This window comes from Hyla sarda, unplaced genomic scaffold (assembly GCF_029499605.1).
Source record: "Hyla sarda isolate aHylSar1 unplaced genomic scaffold, aHylSar1.hap1 scaffold_780, whole genome shotgun sequence".
In the NCBI taxonomy this organism is placed as follows: Eukaryota; Metazoa; Chordata; class Amphibia; order Anura; family Hylidae; genus Hyla; species Hyla sarda.
The window spans coordinates 1-25,199 of NW_026610804.1; the positions used below are offsets into that span (position 1 = coordinate 1).

The 25,199-nt window shown below is 42.2% G+C and overlaps 1 protein-coding gene across 2 annotated transcripts in view; it reads right to left on the reverse strand.

The window, feature by feature from the left end:
- Positions 1-1,310: 1,310 nt before the first annotated feature.
- Positions 1,311-25,199, reverse strand: part of LOC130346294 (embryonic protein UVS.2-like) — a 113,413-nt gene continuing 89,524 nt past the window's right edge. For both annotated transcript variants that reach the window (XM_056554534.1, XM_056554535.1), the window contains exons 2-14: positions 18,268-18,488; positions 17,202-17,232; positions 16,589-16,654; positions 13,610-13,750; positions 11,625-11,748; positions 10,054-10,232; positions 8,625-8,706; positions 7,216-7,343; positions 5,993-6,108; positions 4,942-5,167; positions 3,805-3,929; positions 2,149-2,374; positions 1,311-1,496 (exon numbers count right to left, since the gene is read on the reverse strand). In XM_056554534.1, coding sequence (XP_056410509.1) covers positions 1,486-1,496; positions 2,149-2,374; positions 3,805-3,929; positions 4,942-5,167; positions 5,993-6,108; positions 7,216-7,343; positions 8,625-8,706; positions 10,054-10,232; positions 11,625-11,748; positions 13,610-13,750; positions 16,589-16,654; positions 17,202-17,232; positions 18,268-18,348 — 1,536 coding nt within the window. In that variant the 5' untranslated portion in view covers positions 18,349-18,488 and the 3' untranslated portion in view covers positions 1,311-1,485. The remainder of the gene's footprint in view (positions 1,497-2,148; positions 2,375-3,804; positions 3,930-4,941; positions 5,168-5,992; positions 6,109-7,215; positions 7,344-8,624; positions 8,707-10,053; positions 10,233-11,624; positions 11,749-13,609; positions 13,751-16,588; positions 16,655-17,201; positions 17,233-18,267; positions 18,489-25,199) is intronic.

Consider the following 25,199-nt stretch of genomic DNA (forward strand, 5'->3'; position numbering starts at 1 on the left):
TCTCTCTCCTCATTTTTTTTCCTTCCTTTCTTCCTTCTTTCATCTTTCTTTTCTTCCATCCCTTCATCTCTCTTCATTCTCTTCTTTCTACCTTTCTTCTCTCTATTTCGTCCTCTTTCTTTGTTGCTTCTTCATTGTTCCCTCTTCTCTCCCATTTTCTTCCTCCCTTCCTTCCTTGCTTTCTTTCTTTCTTACTTTTCTTTCTTTCTTTCTTCCTTCCTTTTTTTCCTTCTCTCCACATTTTTTTTCCTTCCTTTTTTCCTACCTTCATCTTTCTTTCTTCCATCCCTTCATCTCTCTTCATTCTCTTCTTTCTTACCTTTCTTCTCTCTATTTATTCCTCTTTCTTTGTTGCTTATTCATTGTTCCTCTTCTCTCCCATTTCCTTCCTTCCTTTCCTCTTTCTTTCTTTCTCTTAATTTTCTTTCTTTCTTCCTTATTTCTTCCATCTTTTCCTTCTCTCCCCATTTTTCCATCCTTCCTTCATCTTTCTTTCTTCCATCCCTTCATCTCTCTTCATTCTTTTCTTTCTACCTTTCTTCTCTCTATTTCGTCCTCTTTCTTTGTTGCTTCTTCATTGTTTCTCTTCTCTCCCATTTTCTTCCTTCCTTCCTTTTCTTTCTTCCTTCCTTCCTTCTTTCTTCCTTCTTTTCCTTCTCTCCCCATTTTTTCCATCCTTTCTTCCTTCCTTCATCTTTCTTTCTTCCATCCCTTCATCTCTCTTCATTCTCTTCTTTCTACCTTTCTTCTCTCTATTTCGTCCTCTTTCTTTGTTGCTTCTTCATTGTTTCTCTTCTCTCCCATTTTCTTCCTTCCTTTCTTTCTTTACTTTCTTCCTTCCTTCCTTCTTTCTTCCTTCTTTTCCTTCTCTCCCCATTTTTTCCATCCTTTCTTCCTTCCTTCATCTTTCTTTCTTCCATCCCTTCATCTCTCTTCATTCTCTTCTTTCTACCTTTCTTCTCTCTATTTCGTCCTCTTTCTTTGTTGCTTCTTCATTGTTCCCCCTTTCTCTCTCATTTTCTTCTTTTCTTCCTCTTCTCCTTCCTTTCTTTTTTCCTCCCCTCTTCCTTATCTTTCCTAGCTCTCTAAATGTAATGACATATTTGACCTGGACAATGCCCACAGACTGTACAAAATGTTTATCAAGAGTGTGTCATACAGACCACCGTTTCTTTTAACAGCCGGTGGCGCTATTGACCGGCGTCCACACAAAATGTTTGGCCCTCACAGCAGCTGAGTAGTCAGTGGGAATAACATTAGAAATAAAGAATCAGCCAGACAGATCTAAAGTTAACATACGGTATATTTTTTAATCAGTAAAGACAGATCTACAGCATAAACTATAACAAAATGTTCATTAATTGTAACACTGTCCCTTTAAATAAATCAGTAATAATAATAATAGTAATAATCATAATAATGATGCTGATCAGGATATCAGTTTCTATACAGTCCTCGTCTTCTAATACTTTTCTCATCCGTTCATTATGCTGGAACTGGGGGGAAACATTCTGGTTAGTACCTCATGGCAAAACACTTTTTTTATTCCCTGTGAGTGTCCGCTATTAGGAGATTCTACTGAATATACTACTATATAGTCCAACATGCTGGGAGTTGTAAGTTTTGCAACAGCTGGAGGCACCCTGGTTGGGAAACACTGACCTATACTATATACTACTATATAGTCCAACATGCTGGGAGTTGTAGTTTTGCAACAGCTGGAGGCACCCCTGGTTGGGAAACACTGACCTTATACTATATACTACTATACAGTCCAACATGCTGGGAGTTGTAGTTTTCGTTTGGAACAGCTGCTGAGCCAAAGGCTGTATCAGGGCATGCTGGGAGTTGTAGTTAGCAACTAACTGCAGTTCCCGAATTTACTTTAAAAAAAAGCGATCAAAAAGTCACATCAAAACAAAAATGGTCCTGTTAAAAACTACAGATCAGGGCGCAAAAAATTACCCTCATACAGGCCCCGTATAAGGAGAAATAAAAATGTTATAGGGGTCAAAATAGGACAAAATCCTGTGATGTTACGCATATATAATTAATTATACAAATTAGTTTTTTGTTTTTTTTTTGCAAGAAAGGTGGCAACCCAAATCATGGCTCCTGGTGCCTAAATGGGCCCCTATAGCGACTTACCAAAGGAGTATTTCACCAGGAATCCAGCGCTCTGGACATAGTCGTCACTTATGAAATGCAGGAGTATGGCGTTCTGGGTGGACACAACAGGCGGGATGGCGCTAGTGCCACAGTGGGTATTGCCCATAAGGGGTGAAGTGGACAACATCCCATCTCTGATCTCCAGAAAATCGTAGGCGCACGTGGGACTGGGCTCCAAGCCAAACGTGGAAAAAGCCACATTTACCTGGAATAGAAGAAGTGAGGGGATAAAAACAACTACGTATAAACATCACAATATAGATTGTAATAACGTATTATCCCCCAGAATTAGGGTCGCCACCCGGTCAGTATGTTACCGACACAGACGGTATTTTGGCCACCCTGATGGTATTTTTGTATTAAAAATGGCCGGTATTTATCCAACCAATTTTACAATGTTGCACCAAATACTATAGTAGTGTTTCCCAACCAGAGCACCTCCAGCTGTTGCAAACTACAACTCCCAGCATGCCCGGACAGCCAACGGCTGTCCGGGCATTCTGAGAGTTGTAGTTTTGCAACAGCTGGAGGCACCCCTGGTTGGGAAACACTGACCTATACTATCTACTACTAAGTAGTCCAACTTGCTGGGAGTTGTAGTTTTGCAACAGCTGGAGGCACCCCTGGTTGGAAAACACTGACCTTTACTATATACTACTATATAGTCCAACTTGCTGGGAGTTGTAGTTTTGCAACAGCTGGAGGCACCCCTGGTTGGGAAACACTGACCTATACTATATACTACTATACAGTCCAACATGCTGGGAGTTGTAGTTTTGCAACAGCTGGAGGCACCTTTGGTTGGAAAACACTGACCTATACTATATACTACTATATAGTCCAACTTGCTGGGAGTTGTAGTTCTGAAACAGCTGGAGGCACCCCTGGTTGGGAAATACTCACCTATTCTATATACTATTGTACTATATAGTCCAAAATGCTGGGAGTTGTAGTTAGTTTTGCAACAGCTGGAGACACCCCTGGTTGGGAAAGACTGACCTATACTATATACTACTATATAGTCCAACATGCTGGGAGTTGTAGTTGTGCAACAGCTGGAGGCACCCCTGGTTGGAAAACACTGACCTATACTATATACTACTATATAGTCCAACATGCTGGGAGTTGTAGTTTTGCAACAGCTGGAGGCATGATTTTTCATGCAAATTTTTCATGCAAATTTTTGCATGAAAAAAAAAGAATGAACATAGCGAATATGCGAATTTCGTGAACATAGGACGAATAATCGTCAATATATTCACAAAATATCGCAAATTCGAATATGGCCCCTGCCGCTCATCACTACTAGTGATGAGCGGCATTGGCCATATTCGAATTTGCGATATTTCGCGAATATATAGATGAATATTCGTCCTATATTCGCGAATTTCGCGTATTCGTTATATTCGCATATGTGAATTTTCGTGTATTCGAGGAAGAAAACAGCGAGGGGGTGGGGGTTGGGGGGGGGGCAACTTTACTATTGGTTGCTAGGGATGTTGTTGATAACCTCTGACAAGTGTATTTGCGTCATTCTAATTCCCACAAGGGAAAAGAAGGAATATACGAATATGCGAAAAAACGAATATTCGTAATTTGGAGTATATAGCGAATATATTCGGGAATTGAACTTACTTTGTAACCCGTTGGGGCCAGGATTGTCCAGGTGCAGTCACTGAATGGGGGGTACAAGCTGCCTGGACCGTACCCAGGAGTAGTGAAGGTCCCGGTGGGTGTAGTATATGTTCCTCCACATGTCACTAAGATTGGACACATTTTCCAGAGAGGTCACAGAACACAATATAAGACGTTTAGGCTACATTCAACTCTGAATTGATTTTCCTATTCATTTGCCTATTTCCCCCCTATATGACCCTAGGTTCTCCTGCAGTATACGCTCAGGGTATTTATTTATATCCGCTTAGCTGACTAAAGAAACGTGAAACACTGCCTCCCCCAACATGTTTCACCACAAAACCTCAGGATGCCGCATTATACGGTGAAACACGTTAGGAGGGCACTGTTTTACATTTTCATCAATACACTGTGTGCTTAGGTACACGATACCTATTTTTACTGGATATGACCTAAGGGCACCTGCAGTATACACTCAGGATATGAGTTTACTGGAGCTTTGCTGAGAAACAGTGCTTCAACATGTTTTACTACATAATAAGGCGTGCTCAGGGACATTGGGGCAATGAATGGGCAACCTATTTTCACCCTACATGTCCTAAAGACAATGAAGAGGTAACTGGGTATAAAAACTTAAAACAGTGCCCAACCCCCCCAAGAAAAATGTCTCACCACATAAGGTGGCGTCCTCAGGGGCAATAAAAAATTGCCCATTCAGTGCCCAATTTCCCCTGAGGATGTCCTATTGTGTGGTGAAACATGTCGAAGCACTGCTTTGCATTATTATTATTACCTAAACTATCATTTAATACCCTGATTGCATACATATGCATTTAGGTTCTATAGGGTAAAAATAGGTAGTGTGCACCTAAGGGCAATGAAGATGTAGTTAGCACTGCCCTCTTAGGCACACAGAGGTACAGTACGGACCCCTAGATTTCTTAGGGTACCGTGCTACATTTTCATAAAACAATATGGCTGTGTGCATGGGTCCTAAACTCGGAGGCTGACATAATGTAAAAAAAAAAAAAAAATGCATCAAAAACTGCATGCATGATTCCAGCCTATAGGTGGCAGTGCTCCCCGATGGTCAATGCTGCCACTTTACGTGGTGCCATAAGGACAGATTTCTGATACCTTTGCTGAAAGATGCCTTGAAGCCGGTTGCTGTGACAGAACTGTCAGTGACAAAATCCACCAGCATGACCGTGCCAGAGGCCACCAGGGAGGGCATCTTCCCCGATCCACATGTCCTGTCCAGCAACAGAGGCGAGGACCGGCTGGGGCCATCGTAGACCCTAATATAATCCGAAGAGCAGTTCGCAGAAGATTGAACATCAAACGCCTTAAACTCCAGAAAAACCTAGAAAAAGGGATTACACAAAGGCAATGGAAGCATTATAAGAGGAAGGGCTGATATCATTGACGCCTATGTATAGTTCTTGGGAGGCGACCACCACTGGAGATACGTGACATAAAGGGATCGGGGGGTGAGCAGAAAATCTTCGTCTTTCCATTAGTGCCCTCTACATTCTATTGGTATCACAGAACAAGAGAGGTTGAACTCAACTGCATATAGAACATGGAGAGACTTTAAAGGGGTTCTCCACTTTTGACTCCTTTTACAATAAGCTCATGCTAGGACCTCCAGTGATCAGCTATAATTTTTCAGTAAAGGTTTCATTTCCCTGCAGCGCCACCACAAAGGGAATATGAAGCATTTCACAGTGTCCATTCAAGCCAATGGGGTTTTCTATAAACAGTCTGGAGGTCGATGAAGAAGAGGACTAATGCCCCTCTACTTCCCCACCTCCCCATATGTTTGGCCCCGTGACCTGCCCCTCCCTACCCCCCATAGATCCCCCACCCCTCCCTGATCACAGACTGTAATGTTTTCTTGTTCGATTTTGTATCTTTTATAAAGAATGATGGAGCGGAATGTAAGCGTAGCATGTGGTATAGTGTTATAGCTGAAGAAACCTTTGCTGTATATTGTACTACCGTGCTTTGTGCATAATACCGAGCCCCCTATGTTTTGTTATATAGCACGGCAATTTAGGCACTTTTACAGTATGTAGGCACTGTATGGCTGAATATAGACACTGTCTGTAAGATACCGCTATAAGGCTACGTTAACCACTATTTAACAGCATGAATGTTCTCGTCTACATAATCCACATGTAAATACCTGACTATTTGGGGTCCGAATGAGCCAGGAGCAGTTGTAGTTATTTGGGTAATTCGAAGGGTAAGATGGGGAGACGAGTTCACCCGAATCACCGGGGATTACGGAGGAGCAAACATCTGGACGGGAAGAAGAACGCAAAATGTCATAACTGACGCCAAGGAAATTGTATTCTTATGCGACTGAGGTAATGTAACATAAGGAATAAAACAATTTGGAGCTAATATTTAATATATACAGTATATATATATATATATATATATATATATATATATACACATACATATATATATATATATATATATATATATATATATATGTATTTATAAATGATTGGGCTAGAAACATGTGTCTCATATATATATATATATATATATATATATATATATATATATATTTACCTACTGTATTTTTTTTATTATATATATATATATATGCACTTCTTAATGCCCAGGTACCATAGGCAATAATAGATTTGCCTCGCAACACTTTACACCAGTGTTTCCCAACTAGGGCGCGTACAGCTGTTGCAAAACTACAACTCCCAGCATGCCCGGACAGCCGTTGGCTGTCCGGCCATGCTGGAAGTTGTAGTTTTGCAACAACTGGAGGCGCACTTTACACTGACCGATGTCAACCTTTTTGTTGGCACCACAACAGTGGTGTATGTAGACAAAAGAGGGCCCATAGCAAATATATCAATATGGGCCTCCTATAATGGTGTCTGATTTTGCCCCCCCCCCCCCCAGGAGAGAAAGGTCTTTTCTGTTTATTGCCCTTTGCTTTCAATACTCCCCTCCATTTATTTCTTACAATGCAGCTCCCCGGAGAGGGGAAATTTGCATAGTTTCCTGCAATATAAAAAGGAATAAGACAACTCAGGACAAAGACCCTTCTCCCCAAGGGCCCCATAGCAGCTGCACGGTCTGCCACTATGGTACATACGCCCTTGCACCACAACAAAAACATCCAGTGCCTACAATGATACAATCGTAGACACTAGTGACCTGAAATAATAGGAAGCCTAGGGAGGACATAGGTTTTGGGGCTGCTGTGGTAGCAGTTGTAACAAGGCCCCAAAACCTGGATGAAAAAGCTCTTCTGCTACATAAGTAGACGCCAGCATTACAGGTGCCATGGGCCTGTTAGCAAATGTTGCATTGAAGCCCATGAGTTCCCAAGTTCTGTGATCCTCGGTGAGGACATCCTATAGGTCGTCTACTTACTGCAGTTGTAAAGTTTCTTAATTTTTGCCACATCCAGGTTGCTCAGTCCGAGTCTCTGTCCGATAACCACTTTGCTGTCGGGAATGGTCTGTATGGTCGGTTGGTAATAGCTTTTGGCAAAGGCAAAACTGTGAGAAGAGGAAAACGTACACGTCAAATTTAATCTCACGCCCGCTTGTCTACACACACACACAAAAAATTCTGCCGCTGCAAACATAATTCATTCAGCAGGCATCCCGGCACATCGCCGAGGGGGGGTCCTGAGACACCCCCCCCATGTCGGCGATCGCAGAAAATCGCATGTCAATTCAGACATGCGATTTTCTGCTATTCCGGGCTCATCGAGTCTCTGGTGACCTGATCGCCTGGAAAATAGGGATAATCGGAGCTGTCAGTGACAGCCCCGATCATCCTGAGGGATAGGATCGAGGTTGCAGTGCTTCAATGTCCTCCTATCTCCTGCCATTGGTCAGAAATGAATTCTGACGAATGGCAGCGCAGGACAGTGGGTTGCCATGGAAACCCCCCGCTCTGCCCACCCCTGGATGTCGGGCAGAACGGGAGGAGAAGATGGCGGCCTGTGCCTGGAGGAGAAGATGCGTGGGGACCGCTGATCATCTGTGGAGACTGCGGCAATCACAGCGCAGGTAGGGAGGCGATGGATTGGGAGAAAGGGGGCAGTAAAGCGATCTTTACTGCTGCCCTTCTAGTGGTTGCCAAACTGCAACTCTCAGTATGCCCAGACAGCCAAAGGCTGTCTGGGCATGCTGGGAGTTGTAGTTCTGCAACATCTAGAGGGTCACAGTTTGGAGACCACTATTACAGTGGTGCCCAAATGGTGGCCCTCCAGATGTTGCCAAACTGCAACTCTCAGCATGCCTACACTGCCCAGGCATGCTGGGAGTTGTAGTTCTGTAACATCTGTCCCTTCAGATTTTGCAATTTTGCAATGAAAATTGCTGCTCTACTTTGAAGCCCTCTAATTTTTTCAAAAAGTAAAAATATGTCCATTTTATGATGCCAACATAAAGTGGACATATTGTATTTGTGAATCAATATCAAACTTTTTTGGAATATCAATTTTCCTTACAAGCAGAAAGCTTCAAAGTTAGAAAAATGCAACATTTTCAAAATTTTCATGACATTTTGGGATTTTTCACCAAGACAGGATGCAAGTAACGCCGAAAATTTACCACCAAAATAAAGAAGAATATGTCACGAAAAAACCGTCTCAGAATCAGAATAATCGGTAAAAGCATCTTAGAGTTATTAATGCTTAAAGTGACGGCGGTCAGAATTGCGAAAAAGGGCTCAGTCCTTAAGGGGTTAAAGCATCTGCATGACCTAGTGTGTAATATATAGAGACATTATTTTTTTTTTGGGTATGGGGATGAGTTGAAGTCACTTACTTATCATAATGCATCACAGACTTGTAGTCGTATTCCAGACCCAGATTGTTGGTGTCCACTTTAGCAAAGCTGTCACTGTATCCTGCGAAAAGAGAAAAAAAACTAAACAATTTGACAGATCGCCGGAAACCATAAACAGCAATCTGCACTCTGCTGACAGCCTTAGGCACCCTATGCACCAGTGTTTCCCAACCATGGTGCCTCCAGCTGTTGCAAAACTACAATTCCGGGCATACTGGGAGTTGTAGTTTTGCAACAGCTGGAGGCACGCTGGCTGGGAAACACTGCCATACACATTAGACTGCTGTTGGTCAAACATGTTTAGACTACTGCTATCTCTCCCAATCCTGGCAGTCATATGTTCTGCATTGGGACTAAGCTACCGTCAGATTCCTCTATCTTTCCTGAAAAGAAAAGGATCAGGCATATTGAAATCCAACTGTCTGATCCTTCTCTCCCCTAGTGACAACCGGGAGACCCCCATACACATTAGATGATTGGCTTGTACAATACCAATAGCTGTAACATTTCTACTATCCGTGGTTATGGAGCGGGACCCCAGTCCACGTTTTGCCATAGGGCCCTATAGTAACGTGCAATAGATCTTACATTAATATTGTCTGATGAGAGTTCCTTCAATTAAAGGGGTACTCCGGTGGAAAACATTTTTTTTTTAGATCTTTATAAGTCAACAGATTTGTAAATGACTTCTATAAAAAAAATCTTTACCCTTCCAGTACTTTTTAGCAGCTGTATGCTACAGAGGAAATTCTTTTCTTTTTGAATTTCTTTTTTGTCTTGTCCACAGTGCTCTCTGCTGACACCTGATGTCCGTATCAGGAACTGTCCAGAACAGGAGAAAATCCCCATAGCAAACCTATGCTGCTCTGGACAGTTCCTGACACGGACAGAGGTGTCAGCAGAGAGCACTGTGGGCAAGACAAAAGAGAAATTCAAAAAGAACAGAATTTCCTCGGTAGCATACAGCTGCTAAAAAGTACAAGAAGGGTAAAGATTTTTTTTTTAAATAGAAGTAATTTACAAATCTGTTTAACTTTCTGGCACCAGTTGGCTTATAAAGACCTAAAAAAAAATGTTTTCCAGCGGAGTACTCCTTTAAAGAGGATATTCAGAATCAGAAGAACAGCGCCACCCGTCTTCAGGTTATGTGTGGTATTGCAGCTCAATTCTATTGAAGTGAATGGAGCCGAGTTGTAATACAGCACATAGCCTGAGGCCAAGTATGGTGTTTTATTTTTTATTATTATTATTTATTTATTTATTTATTATTATTATTAATAATAATAATTTATTATTATTATTATTAATAATTATGTATTTATTATTATTATAATTTTTTTTTTTACCCCTTTAATGTCATATACATGGCCGTCTGATATACCATCAGTATCCATTCTATAGGTCTTACCGGTAACAATATTTTGCCACAGGATCTTGACGTAATTGTCGCGGTCGCTCCTGCTGTGCTCGTGTACGAAGCCGATGGCGTGGTTGAGTTCGTGCTGTATGACGCCACGTATCAGGCATTGGGACCTGTCCAGAGACACTTCCTGGAGTCCTCCTGAGCGGCCCAAATATGACCAACATCTGGAAGAAACCAAGATGGAAGCTAAATAGGGGGAAGATTTCACGATGGAACCTCATGGACCAAGATTAAAGGGGTACTCCGCTGGAAAACATTTCTTTTTTTTTTTTTTTTTTATCAACTGGTGCCAGAAAGTTAAACAGATTTGTAAATTACTTTTATATAAAAATATGAATCCTTCCAGTACTTATCAGCTGCTGCATACTCCAGAGGAAGTTATTTTCTTTTTGAATTCCTTTTCTATCTGACCACAGTGCTCTCTGCTGACACCTCTGTCCAGAGTACAAGCAAATCCCCCTAGAAAACCTCTCCTGCTCCTGACATTTCCTGACATGGACAGAGGTGTCAGCAGAGACAGAGAGCACTGTGGTCAGATAGAAAAACAAAATTCAAAAAGAAAATAACTTCCTGTGGAGCATACAGCAGCTGATAAGTACTGGAAGGGTTAAGATTTTTTTTTTTAAATAGAAGTAATTTTCAAATCTGTTTATCTTTCTGGTACCAGTTGATTTAAAAAAAATAAAAATAAAATGTTTTCCAGCGGAGTACCCAGGCTTCCAATTGGTTGCTATGGTAATAGGAAGACTATATTATGGTATTGATGTCTGTAGGATCTGTATAATTTCCATATCACTCAGTTTTTGAGGGTGTTTATCAGTATCATTGTGGGCTATGGACAAGTCATCATGAATGGGGGCCACATATCTAGTCACTCTTCGGGGGATCTAGAAAGGGCCTTACCACAGAAGGACATCCCTCCATAACTGCCCCATTCTGGCTCCCAATGTCCTTGCAGGATGATTATCTCAATTACCTGACCCTAAACCCAGGAGGACAGTCGCGAGACCCAAAAAGAAGACGCCGCTCAAGTCTCCACCCACCCCCACCTGAACATCATGAACTGTGACTACTACTTTCCTATTCTCTGATCCAGAGGCGGAGCTTGTAGCCTCTGGGCGCCGATGCAAAATCTTCAACAGGGCCCCATATGCCAATTAAAATACTGGTCTCTTATGGGGCAAAAGTGTTTTGGGGCCCCCTTAGGCATCAGGGCCCCGGTGCGACTGCTACCTCTATAGCTACGCCCCTGCTCTGATCTACCAAGCAACTAGTCTCCCTCAACCCTCCCAACTACTTTGGGGTCACCATAAACCGATTGAGGAGGACTTTGGGAGAGATTTATCAAAACCTGTCCAGAGAAAAAGTTGCCCCGTTGCCCATAGCAACCAATCAGATCGCTTCTTTCTTTTTTAACAAGGCCTCTGCAAAATGAAAGAAGCGATCTGATTGGTTGCTATGGGCAACTGGGTAATTTTCCTCTGCACAGGTTTTGATAAAGCTCCCCCTTTGTTCCTATTATGGAATTTGGAGAACTTCGCTCCCCGTGTACTCACCCTAAGCCAACATCGGCGATAATATTCAGGTAATTGGCTTCGGCAGTACGTGGCACAAAGCGGACGCAGGTCAATGAAGAGAATTCCAACATGGACTGTAAGATGAGTTGTTTTTCATTGCTCGCTATGTGAAAAAAAATTGAAGGAACATTTTTAGGTAAATTTACTTTTTCAAGATGTACAAGCAGATTGAGAGTGGACGTCCATACGGTGGACACTTTTTATGGTCATATGTCATAAGATTATAAGACATCACTCGGTCAAGCTCATTGACCCATAGTTCTCCGCACCCATGGATAGAAGAGATATGACTCTACAGAGTATAGAAGACGTAATATAATGCTGCCCGTCCTCATGAGATGGCTTATACCGCTATCCCCTGACCTTGCCCCAATACACATTACACAAGTCTGTGGGTTTGATGAGCCTCAATGTCATTGGTTTGACCAAGTTTACTAAAGTTTGGTGGTATTTATACCAATATATTTGCATCTATGGCTTCACAGTAAGAAGAGTAACAGAGCACTCACCTGGTCAGCTGACTGCAACGGAGCTTCTCAGATCACGGTAAGTCGGTGGTCAAGCAGGGAGGCGGTAGGTGGAAAAGGGGGCCCCCCCTGGGGCCCCTCTTTTCCACCTACCACCTCCCTGCTTGACCACCGACTTGCCGTGATCTGTAGAGCCATACTCTACAGCCATTAGGTGCTTCGTCAGGCCCCCTGCCTGACGAAGCACCTAACGGTGCGATACGGTCCATGGCCCAATGTCTGAACTCCCCCTTTTCCCACCTACCACCTCCTGCTTGACCACCGACTTGCCGTGATCTGTAGAGCCATACTCTACAGCCATTAGGTGCTTCGTCAGGCCCCCTGCCTGACGAAGCACCTAACGGTGCGATACGGTCCATGGCCCAATGTCTGAACTCCCCCTTTTTCCACCTCCTGCTTGACCACCGACTTGCCGTGATCTGAGAAGCTCCGTTGCAGTCAGCTGACCGGGTGAGTACTCAGCTAGGCTGCATTCACACCACGTTTTGTACATACGGGAGAGGCAGGGGGAGGGGCAAACCGGGCGCTCCCGTACCCCAGCCGGATCAGCTCGTGACTCCATTTACTTTAATGATCCGACCGGAGTCAAACGGTGACTCCGGTCAGCTCAGTTTTGACTCGTATGCGGTTTTGGAGCGGACCTAAAACCGTAGTATACTAAATGGAGTCATAAGCTGATCCGGCTGGGGTACGGCAGCGCCCGGTTTGCCCCTCCCCCCGCCGGATCCGGCACCCATATGTACAAAACGTGGTGTGAATGCAGCCTTACTCTTCTTACTGTTAAGCCATTATCTGTCTTATATTCTATACGTGCAGCACCGCCAGCAGCCATCTTTTGCACTCCTCCACACCTTATGTATCCTTGGCTAGGAAAGGGATTGTGCTATACACAGTGACAGTGCCAAACCATGTGCTCTATTGACTATATATTTACATCTATTGTGCCAACTAGGTTTCCTAATATATATATATTTTTTGATTAAATGTTATCCCCATTCACAGGATAGGTGATACTTAGTTGATCTGTTTGGATCTGACTGCTGGGTCTGACACCATTCACGACAATGGATATCTCTTGTTCTCGGGTGAATGGAGAGGGTTTGCTCTAAGTCTCTATGGGACCTCAGAAGATAAATGAGTGGAGAACCCAATTCATTTGGGGGGGGGGGGGGGGGGGGGGTCCCATAATTAGTGGAGGCCCTGATGGGACCCTTACTGATCAACTAGTTATCAGAAAAATCAAGAAACCATCCTTTTTTTTACTTATATATTTTTTGGCTTATTTGTCTATTTTTAATGACCGCTGCCCTTCAAAACTAGTTTAAAGGGTATTTACCAGCCCAGTGATGCACATTTCAAGGTACTATTTAGTGGGCAGGTTAGCACCAGTTAGTCTATTATTATTAGGTCAAATGAATTATGATGGAGGTCTCTTACTATACTGAGAATCCAGTGTGTAGGGTATCGAGACCCAACCGTCTTTCGCTTTAGGCCACAAACAGTCCGCGGTGGTGCAATCAATGGCGCTGCGTCCGTCCTTCACTGCAATGTCACCAAAGCGCAGGGTCACATTGCTTGCTAGATAAGGAAAGAAAACATGAACATGGTTGGTTCTCATAGTCATTTGTAGTCTCTCTCACTGCTATGGGTATGGTGGAAAACAACTTGTAAGGGTGGTTTCACACCACGTTTTGTACTTACATTTCCCATATACGGCTGAGAGGAGGGGGGCGGGGCTTAATCACTGCGCCTGCACTCAGCCGTATAGGGGAACCGTATTTAATGCATGTCTATGAGCCGACCAAAGTGAACCGCAGCCTCCGGTCGGCTGCGTTTTCGGCCGAATGCGGTTTCCCGACCGCAGGCAAAAACATGGTCGACCGCATTTTTGCCTGTGGTCGGGAAACCCCATACGGCCGAAAACGCAGCAGACCGGAGGCTGCGGTTCACTTTGGTCGGCTCATAGACATGCATTAAATACGGTTCCCCTATACGGCTGAGTGCAGGCGCAGTGATTAAGCCCCGCCCCCCTCCTCTCAGCCGTATATGGGAAATGTAAGTACAAAACGTGGTGTGAAACCACCCTTACTCAGGCTGGCTCCATTATTCCTAAATATGGACCTAAATTAAATAAGCTATCAACCTTAAAGACCACTCAATAACGGACCATATGTAAAAATAGGTAATCTTTATTATGAAATGATACAAAAAATAGGTTAAAAACAAGCGGCATGGACACAGAATAGGTTGGGACTAGGGAAAGGAGGGGTGCAGAGTCAAATATGATAATGGCTCTAATAAGAAGTCATGGGCAGCTATCCCAAACAAAAACAATAATACCATAGTCCCACACAGATGTATATGGCAGGACTAGGTAGAAATAAAGATAAGTGCAATGGTGCCAAAAATGCAAGAGAAGTGCACTGTGATAAATAAATACATATGAGTGCATAGGAATGGTCTCCCAAACCAGTGTCAAGCACAATGAGGGACAGCAAATAGCGGGGAGCCAGAAAAAGCGGTCCCAGACTAGCTAGTAAACAGATTTACAGACACCCCTCTCTGTATATCTGTTTGCTAGATATGCCTCTTGTTTTTAACCTATTTTTTGTATCATTTTCATAATAAAGATGACCTATTTTTATATATGGTCCATTTTTGAGTGGTCTTTAAGGTTGATAGGTTATTTAATTCAGTGGTTTTAAGCACCACAGGACCCATTTGGTTTACATTGGATGTATCCCTTCTTTATGTTGGTGGTAACTAAACATAGACCTGTTAAGGGTCTTCCATCTCTACACACCTCAACATCATCATACATGAGTGGAACAGTCAACTCTACAGCCACACCCTACAGCCACACTCTACAGCCACACCCTACAGCCACACTCTACAGCCACACCCTACAGCCACACCCTACAGCCACACCCTACAGCCACACTCTACAGCCACACCCTACAGCCACACTCTACAGCCACACCCTACAGCCACACCCTACAGCCACACCCTACAGCCACACCCTACAGCCAACTATACAGCCACACTCTACAGCCACTCTACAGCCACACTCTACAGCCACACTCTACAGCCACACTCTACAGCCACACCCTACAGCCATACCCTACAGCCACACTCTACAGCCATACCCTACAGCCACACCCTACAGCCACACTCTACAGCCACACTCTACAGCCACACTCTACAGCCATACCCTACAGCCACACTCTACAGCCACACTCTACAGACACACTCTACAGCCACACCCTACAGCCAACTATACAGCCACACCCTACAGCCACACTCTACAGCCACACTCTACAGCCAACTATACAGCCACACTCTACAGCCACTCTACAGCCACACCCTACAGCCACACTCTACAGCCATACCCTACAGCCATACCCTACAGCCATACCCTACAGCCATACCCTACAGCCACACTCTACAGCCACACTCTACAGCCACACTCTACAGCCACACTCTACAGCCATATTCTACATCCTACTCTACAGCCATACTCTACAGCCACACTCTACAGCCACACTCTACAGCCACACTCTACAGCCACACTCTACAGCCATATTCTACATCCTACTCTACAGCCATACTCTACAGCCACACTCTACAGCCACACTCTACAGCCACACTCTACAGCCACACTCTACAGCCATATTCTACATCCTACTCTACAGCCACACTCTACAGCCACACTCTACAGCCACACTCTACAGCCACACTCTACAGCCATACCCTACAGCCATACCCTACAGCCACACTCTACAGCCACACCCTACAGCCACACTCTACAGCCACACCCTACAGCCAACTATACAGCCACACCCTACAGCCACACTCTACAGCCACACTCTACAGCCACACTCTACAGCCATACCCTACAGCCAACTATACAGCCATACTCTACAACCTACTCTACAGCCATACTCTACAACCTACTCTACAGCCATACTCTACATCCAACTATACAGCCATACTCTACAACCTACTCTACAACCTACTCTACAACCACACTCTATAACCCACTCTACAACCTACTCTACAGCCATACTCTACAACCTACTCTACAGCCAACTCTACAACCTACTCTACAACCACACTCTATAACCCACTCTACAGCCACACTCTACAGCCATACCCTACAGCCAACTATACAGCCATACTCTACAACCTACTCTACAACCACACTCTATAACCCACTCTACAGCCAACTCTACAGCCATACTCTACAGGCATCCCTAAACCAATATGTACTAGAAATAATGAAAAAAGGAAGAACTGTGCAAGTTCTAAATTCAAGAGGGTTTGAGGATTAGCACAAAATAGACACAGGAGGAGACATTTTATTGCTTCTATGGATGTCACAAACATTTGGGGTTAATAAGCCCTTTGATCAGTTACCTTTATTCATTCTTTTTTTGGTGCTGAAAACAACTTCTGGAGGAGGACCAGATTTAGGAGGAGGACCTAAATATAGAGGAAATAAACATAAGGCTTAGTTAAAAGACTATCTGCTAGAAAAACATTAATATGAAGATGCTGATATGGGGCCATGTTGATGCAAGGGTCCAATATAGGATCAGTTTATTCTCATTTCTAGTAGGTAATGAAGTGATGAGAAACTTAAGGAGCCCATACATCATCTAATGATTTGATGGCCAGCACCTATTTCTCCTAAACCCCCATAAAGATGAATGGTTGGCTCGAAAAAGTGGAAAAAGCTTTTCTAAGCCTAGGTAACCCTTTATATTTTTTGACAAGTTTTAAACTAAGTACATAATATGTTAAACTCTGGCCATAGAGGTTTACAGTAGTTAGTAAATCAGGTATAGCATATTAGAGAGATAATAGGGGAGGAGCCAGCAGAGACTATGTTATACCATGAAGCCTTGGTGACTCTGTGACCATATGCTGACAGTGGATAATACTGCTACTCTATTGGTTTTCCTATTTTAAGACATAATGAAACTTGACCATAGAAACAAAGCATGCTAATACATCTTGGCTTCCTCACCTTGTATATTGAAGCCCTTTGGAGCCGACAGCTGCGAATACAGAAGATGATTTATTATTAATATTGTTCACTAAATAGTAACACAACAAGACAAAGTACGCGGTACAGTTTAGGATGCATTCAAGTCTCCCACTATGTGGCCCAATCCTTGACTATGTGGCCCAATCCTTGACTATATGGCCCAATCCTTGACTATGGGGCCCAATCCTTGACTATGTGGCCCAATCCTTGACTATGTGGCTCAATCCTTGACTATGGGGCCCAATCCTTGACTATGTGGCCCAATCCTTGACTATGTGGCCCAATCCTTGACTATGTGGCCCAATCCTTGACTATGTGGCCCAATCCTTGACTATGTGGCCCAATCCTCGACTATGTGGCTCAATCCTTGACTATGTGGCCCAATCCTTGACTCAGATCAGGCTACAGGGTAGGACCATGAATAGTCAGAAATGCCAACTTCGCCCTACCGCAGTGTTTCCTAGTTCCCAAGAGGCCCAATGTAAGACCGTACCACCAAGGTGGAACAACCATTGAAGCCTACTGGCTTGGGAGAATCATTTAAAGGGGTACTCCGGTGCTCAGCGTTTGGAACAAACTGTTCCGAACGCTGGAGCCGGCGCTGGGAGCTCATGACATCACATCCCACCCCCTCAAAGCAAGTCTATGGGAGGGGGCAGGGTGTGATGTCATGAGGGGGCGGGGCTATGACATCACAAGCTCCCGGCGCCAGCGTTCGGAACTGTTCCAAACGCTGAGCAGCGGAGTACCCCTTTAAGCCCAGACCCTGGGAATACTTCAAACCTCCCATGATAATCCCAATTTTGGCCAAGATTGGCATCCTACTATTGGGATTCTCCCTGTTTGGGGTTCCAAGCACTAAAGTTGTCATTCGGCTCCTACATTGGCATTACAATTGATCATCTGTTTGCGGATTTTCTTATAATAAAAGAAAATGTGCCAAATTTTTTGTGCAAAATTTTTTGAGTTTCAAAAATTTTAATTTGCTCTGATAAGATAAGAACTTTCCATAGGACTGAAGGAATAGTAGAGGTGACGGTCTTACCTGCAGTGGCGCGCTGTGGACGTGGATGACCATGTTACACAGAAGGACGAGGAACCAACGTCTCCCCATTGTCTCCACCATTGTCTTGCAGAGGACTCTGTTGCAGGGACCTCTCAGCAGTCGCCTTATATACAACTTTTCAGGTGGACGTTAAAGGATTTTTGGCAGGGTCCTCCCTGGAACTAATTCCATTTTGTACACTTCTTAGACAAAGATGAGCCCTGGGGGATGTATAAAGGGATTAAGTCTTTTTTTGGGTGGGATACAGATCTGAACCGTGGTTGTGCCCTTTTTCTATACCATTCATTATGCACAACCTGCGGGACCACAAGGGGCACTGACTGGCACATTACTGACCTCTTTTAGGGTGTACTTTAAAGGGGTACTCTACTGGAAAACATTCTTTTTTTTTTTTTTAAATCAACTGGTGGCGGAAAGTTAAACAGATTTGTAAATTACTTCTGTTAAAAAATCTTACTCCTTCCAGTACTTATCAGCTGCTATATTCTCCAAAGGAAGTTCTTTTCTTTTTGAATTTCCTCTCTGTGTGACCACAGTGCTCTCTACTGACACCTCTTTCCATTTTAGGAACTGTACATAGTAGGAGAAAATCCCCATAGCAAACCTATCCTGCTCCGGACAGTTCCTAAAATGGACAGAGGTGTCAGCAGAGAGCACTGTGGTCAGAAAGAAAGGAAATTCAAAAAGAAAAGAACTTCCTCTGGAGCATATAGCAGCTGCTAAGTACTGGAAGGATTAAGATTTTTTTTAATAGAAGTCATTTACAGATCTGTTTAACTTTCTGGCACCAGTTGATTTTAAACAAAAAAGTTTTCCAGTGGAGTTCCCCTTTAAAGGGGTTATCCAGGAAAAAACTTTTTTTTATATATCAACTGGCTCCAGAAAGTTAAACGGATTTGTAGATTACTTCTATTAAAAAAAATCTTAATTCTTTCAGTACTTATGAGCTTCTGAAGTTAAGGTTGTTCTTTTCTGTCTAAGTGCTCTCTGATGACACGTGTCTCGGGAAACGCCCAGTTTAGAAGAGGTTTGCTATGGGGATTTGCTTCTAAACTGGGCGGTTCCTGAGACACGTGTCATCAGAGAGCACTTAGACAGAAAAGAACAACCTTAACTTCAGAAGCTCATAAGTACTGAAAGGATTAAGATTTTTTAATAGAAGTAATTTACAAATCTGTTTTACTTTCTGGAGCCAGTTGATATGTAAAAAAAAGTTTTTTTTCCTGGATAACCCCTTTAAGTTTATTACAGGATTTATGGGTGTTATAGTTCCATATGCTGTGTATGTACCATACTGAACACCGATTAACAAAACACCATCTTACTATTAGTAAGTAAGTGTGCACTGTAGATATACAACACCAACAAAAGGAACTAATACTGCACACACCAAAATGAAATTATACAAACAATCAATCTTTATTGAAACATACAATGTACATAAAAACATGAAATAGACTGAATAGGATCTAAAAAGGCACCAGAATACCAAACAGACAGGTAGCTTAAAGGACTGGACACACAATGAAGGAATAGGACAAAAGGACTAAATCAAATAATAAGTCAAATGTACCAATACCTGCACAGGCAGAGACAATGGATAACAAAGGGTGCCGGACCTTACCTACCTAATCCCTGGGGTCTGGCACCCTGTATTATCCATATCTGTACTATGCCAAAGGAATGAGGGTATACACATGTACTATGCAGGTATTTAGGAGGAATGAGGGGTATACACATGTACTATGCAGGTATTATTTAGGAGGAATGAGGGGTATACACATGTACTATGCAGGTATTTAGGAGGAATGAGGGGTATATACATGTACTATGCAGGTATTATTTAGGAGGAATGAGGGGTATACACATGTACTATGCAGGTATTTAGGAGGAATGAGGGTATCCACATGTACTATGTAGGTATTATTTAGGAGGAATGAGGGTATACACATGTACTATGCAGGTATTTAGGAGGAATGAGGGTATACACATGTACTATGCAGGTATTATTTAGGAGGAATGAGGGATATATACATGTACTATGCAGGTATTATTTAGGAGGAATGAGGGGTAAACACATGTACTATGCAGGTATTATTTAGGAGGAATGAGGGGTATACACATGTACTATGCAGGTATTATTTAGGAGGAATGAGGGGTATACACATGTACTATGTAGGTATTATTTAGGAGGAATGAGGGGTATACACATGTACTATGCAGGTATTTAGGAGGAATGAGGGTATACACATGTACTATGCAGGTATTAGGAGGAATGAGGGGTATATACATGTACTATGCAGGTATTATTTAGGAGGAATGAGGGGTATACACATGTACTATGCAGGTATTATTTAGGAGGAATTAGGGGTATATACATGTACTATGCAGGTATTATTTAGGAGGAATGAGGGGTATATACATGTACTATGCAGGTATTTAGGAGGAATGAGGGGTATACACATGTACTATGCAGGTATTATTTAGGAGGAATGAGGGGTATATACATGTACTATGCATGTATTATTTAGGAGGAATGAGGGGTATACACATGTACTATGCAGGTATTATTTAGGAGGAATGAGGGGTATACACATGTACTATGCAGGTATTATTTAGGAGGAATGAGGGGTATACACATGTACTATGCAGGTATTATTTAGGAGGAATGAGGGGTATACACATGTACTATGCAGGTATTATTTAGGAGGAATGAGGGGTATACACATGTACTATGCAGGTATTATTTAGGAGGAATGAGGGGTATACACATGTACTATGCAGGTATTATTTAGGAGGAATGAGGGTATACACATGTACTATGCAGGTATTATTTAGGAGGAATGAGGGGTATACACATGTACTATGCATGTATTATTTAGGAGGAATGAGGGGTATACACATGTACTATGCAGGTATTTAGGAGGAATGAGGGGTATACACATGTACTATGCAGGTATTATTTAGGAGGAATGAGGGGTATACACATGTACTATGCATGTATTATTTAGGAGGAATGAGGGTATACACATGTACTATGTAGGTATTATTTAGGAGGAATGAGGGTATATACGTGTACTATGCAGGTATTTAGGAGGAATGAGGGGTATACACATGTACTATGTAGGTATTTAGGAGGAATGAGGGTATACACATGTACTATGCAGGTATTATTTATTAGGAATGAGGGTATACACATGTACTATGCAGGTATTTAGGAGGAATGAGGGGTATATACATGTACTATGCAGGTATTTAGGAGGAATGAGGGTATACACATGTACTATGCAGGTATTATTTAGGAGAAATGAGGGTATACACATGTACTATGCAGGTATTTAGGAGGAATGAGGGGTATACACATGTACTATGCAGGTATTATTTAGGAGGAATGAGGGGTATACACATGTACTATGCAGGTATTTAGGAGGAATGAGGGGTATATACATGTACTATGCAGGTATTATTTAGGAGGAATGAGGGGTATACACATGTACTATGCAGGTATTTAGGAGGAATGAGGGTATCCACATGTACTATGTAGGTATTATTTAGGAGGAATGAGGGTATACACATGTACTATGCAGGTATTTAGGAGGAATGAGGGATATATACATGTACTATGCAGGTATTATTTAGGAGGAATGAGGGGTAAACACATGTACTATGCAGGTATTATTTAGGAGGAATGAGGGGTATACACATGTACTATGCAGGTATTATTTAGGAGGAATGAGGGGTATACACATGTACTATGTAGGTATTATTTAGGAGGAATGAGGGTATACACATGTACTATGCAGGTATTTAGGAGGAATGAGGGTATACACATGTACTATGCAGGTATTATTTAGGAGGAATGAGGGATATATACATGTACTATGCAGGTATTATTAGGAGGAATGAGGGTATACACATGTACTATGCAGGTATTATTTAGGAGGAATGAGGGATATATACATGTACTATGCAGGTATTATTTAGGAGGAATGAGGGTAAAACACATGTACTATGCAGGTATTATTTAGGAGGAATGAGGGGTATACACATGTACTATGCAGGTATTATTTAGGAGGAATGAGGGGTATACACATGTACTATGTAGGTATTATTAGGAGGAATGAGGGGTATACACATGTACTATGCAGGTATTAGGAGGAATGAGGGTATACACATGTACTATGCAGGTATTAGGAGAATGAGGGGTATATACATGTACTATGCAGGTATTATTTAGGAGGAATGAGGGGTATACACATGTACTATGCAGGTATTATTTAGGAGGAATTAGGGTATATACAGGTATCAGTATTTAGAGGAATGAGGGGTATATACATGTACTATGCAGGTATTTAGGAGGAATGAGGGTATACACATGTACTATGCAGGTATTATTTAGGAGGAATGAGGGGTATATACATGTACTATGCAGGTATTATTTAGGAGGAATGAGGGGTATACACATGTACTATGCAGGTATTATTTAGGAGGAATGAGGGGTATACACATGTACTATGCAGGTATTATTTAGGAGGAATGAGGGGTATACACATGTACTATGCAGGTATTATTTAGGAGGAATGAGGGGTATACACATGTACTATGCAGGTATTATTTAGGAGGAATGAGGGTATACACATGTACTATGCAGGTATTATTTAGGAGGAATGAGGGGTATACACATGTACTATGCAGGTATTATTTAGGAGGAATGAGGGGTATACACATGTACTATGCAGGTATTATTTAGGAGGAATGAGGGGTATACACATGTACTATGCATGTATTATTTAGGAGGAATGAGGGGTATACACATGTACTATGCAGGTATTTAGGAGGAATGAGGGGTATACACATGTACTATGCAGGTATTATTTAGGAGGAATGAGGGGTATACACATGTACTATGCATGTATTATTTAGGAGGAATGAGGGTATACACATGTACTATGTAGGTATTATTTAGGAGGAATGAGGGTATATACGTGTACTATGCAGGTATTTAGGAGGAATGAGGGTATACACATGTACTATGTAGGTATTTAGGAGGAATGAGGGTATACACATGTACTATGCAGGTATTATTATTAGGAATGAGGGTATACACATGTACTATGCAGGTATTTAGGAGGAATGAGGGGTATATACATGTACTATGCAGGTATTTAGGAGGAATGAGGGGTATACACATGTACTATGCAGGTATTATTTAGGAGAAATGAGGGTATACACATGTACTATGCAGGTATTTAGGAGGAATGAGGGTATACACATGTACTATGCAGGTATTATTTAGGAGAAATGAGGGTATACACAGGTACTATGCAAGTATTTAGGAGGAATGAGGGGTATACACATGTACTATGCAGGTATTATTTAGGAGGAATGAGGGTATACACATGTACTATGCAGGTATTTAGGAGGAATGAGGGGTATACACATGTACTATGCAGGTATTATTTATTAGGAATGAGGGGTATACACATGTACTATGCAGGTATTATTTAGGAGGAATGAGGGGTATACACATGTACTATGCAGGTATTATTTATTAGGAATGAGGAGTATACACATGTACTATGCAGGTATTATTTAGGAGGAATGAGGGTATACACATGTACTATGCAGGTATTTAGGAGGAATGAGGAGTATACACATGTACTATGCAGGTATTATTTAGGAGGAATGAGGGGTATACACATGTACTATGCAGGTATTATTTAGGAGGAATGAGGGTATACACATGTACTATGCAGGTATTTAGGAGGAATGAGGAGTCATACATAGGAGGAATGAGGAGTATACACATGTACTATGCAGGTATTATTTAGGAGGAATGAGGGGTATACACATGTACTATGCAGGTATTATTTAGGAGGAATGAGGGGTATACACATGTACTATGCAGGTATTATTTAGGAGGAATGAGGGTATACACATGTACTATGCAGGTATTATTTAGGAGGAATGAGGGTATACACATGTACTATGCAGGTATTTAGGAGGAATGAGGGGTATACACATGTACTATGCAGGTATTATTTAGGAGGAATGAGGGTATACACATGTACTATGCAGGTATTATTTAGGAGAAATTAGGGGTATACACATGTACTATGCAGGTATTTAGGAGGAATGAGGGTATACACATGTACTATGCAGGTATTATTTAGGAGGAATGAGGGGTATACACATGTACTATGCAGGTATTATTTAGGAGGATATGAGGGGTATACACATGTACTATGCAGGGTATTATTTAGGAGGAATGAGGGGGTATACACATGTACTATGCAGGTATTATTTAGGAGGAAATGAGAGGTATACACATGTACTATGTAGGTATTTAGGAGGAATGAGGGGTATACACATGTACTATGCAGGTATTTAGGAGGAATGAGGGTATACACTTGTACTATGCAGGTATTATTTAGGAGGAATGAGGGGGTATACACATGTACTATGCAGGTATTTAGGAGGAATGAGGGTATACACATGTACTATGCAGGTATTTAGGAGGAATGAGGGTATACACATGTACTATGCAGGTATTATTTAGGAGGAATGAGGGGTATACACATGTACTATGCAGGTATTATTTAGGAGGAATGAGGGGTATACACATGTACTATGCAGGTATTTAGGAGGAATGAGGGGTATACACATGTACTATGCAGGTATTATTTAGGAGGAATGAGGGGTATATACATGTACTGTGCAGGTATTTAGGCGGAATGAGGGGTATACACATGTACTATGCAGGTATTTAGGAGGAATGAGGGGTATATACATGTACTATGCAGGTATTATTTATTAGGAATGAGGGGTATACACATGTACTATGCAGGTATTTAGGAGGAATGAGGGTATACACATGTACTATGCAGGTATTATTTAGGAGAAATGAGGGT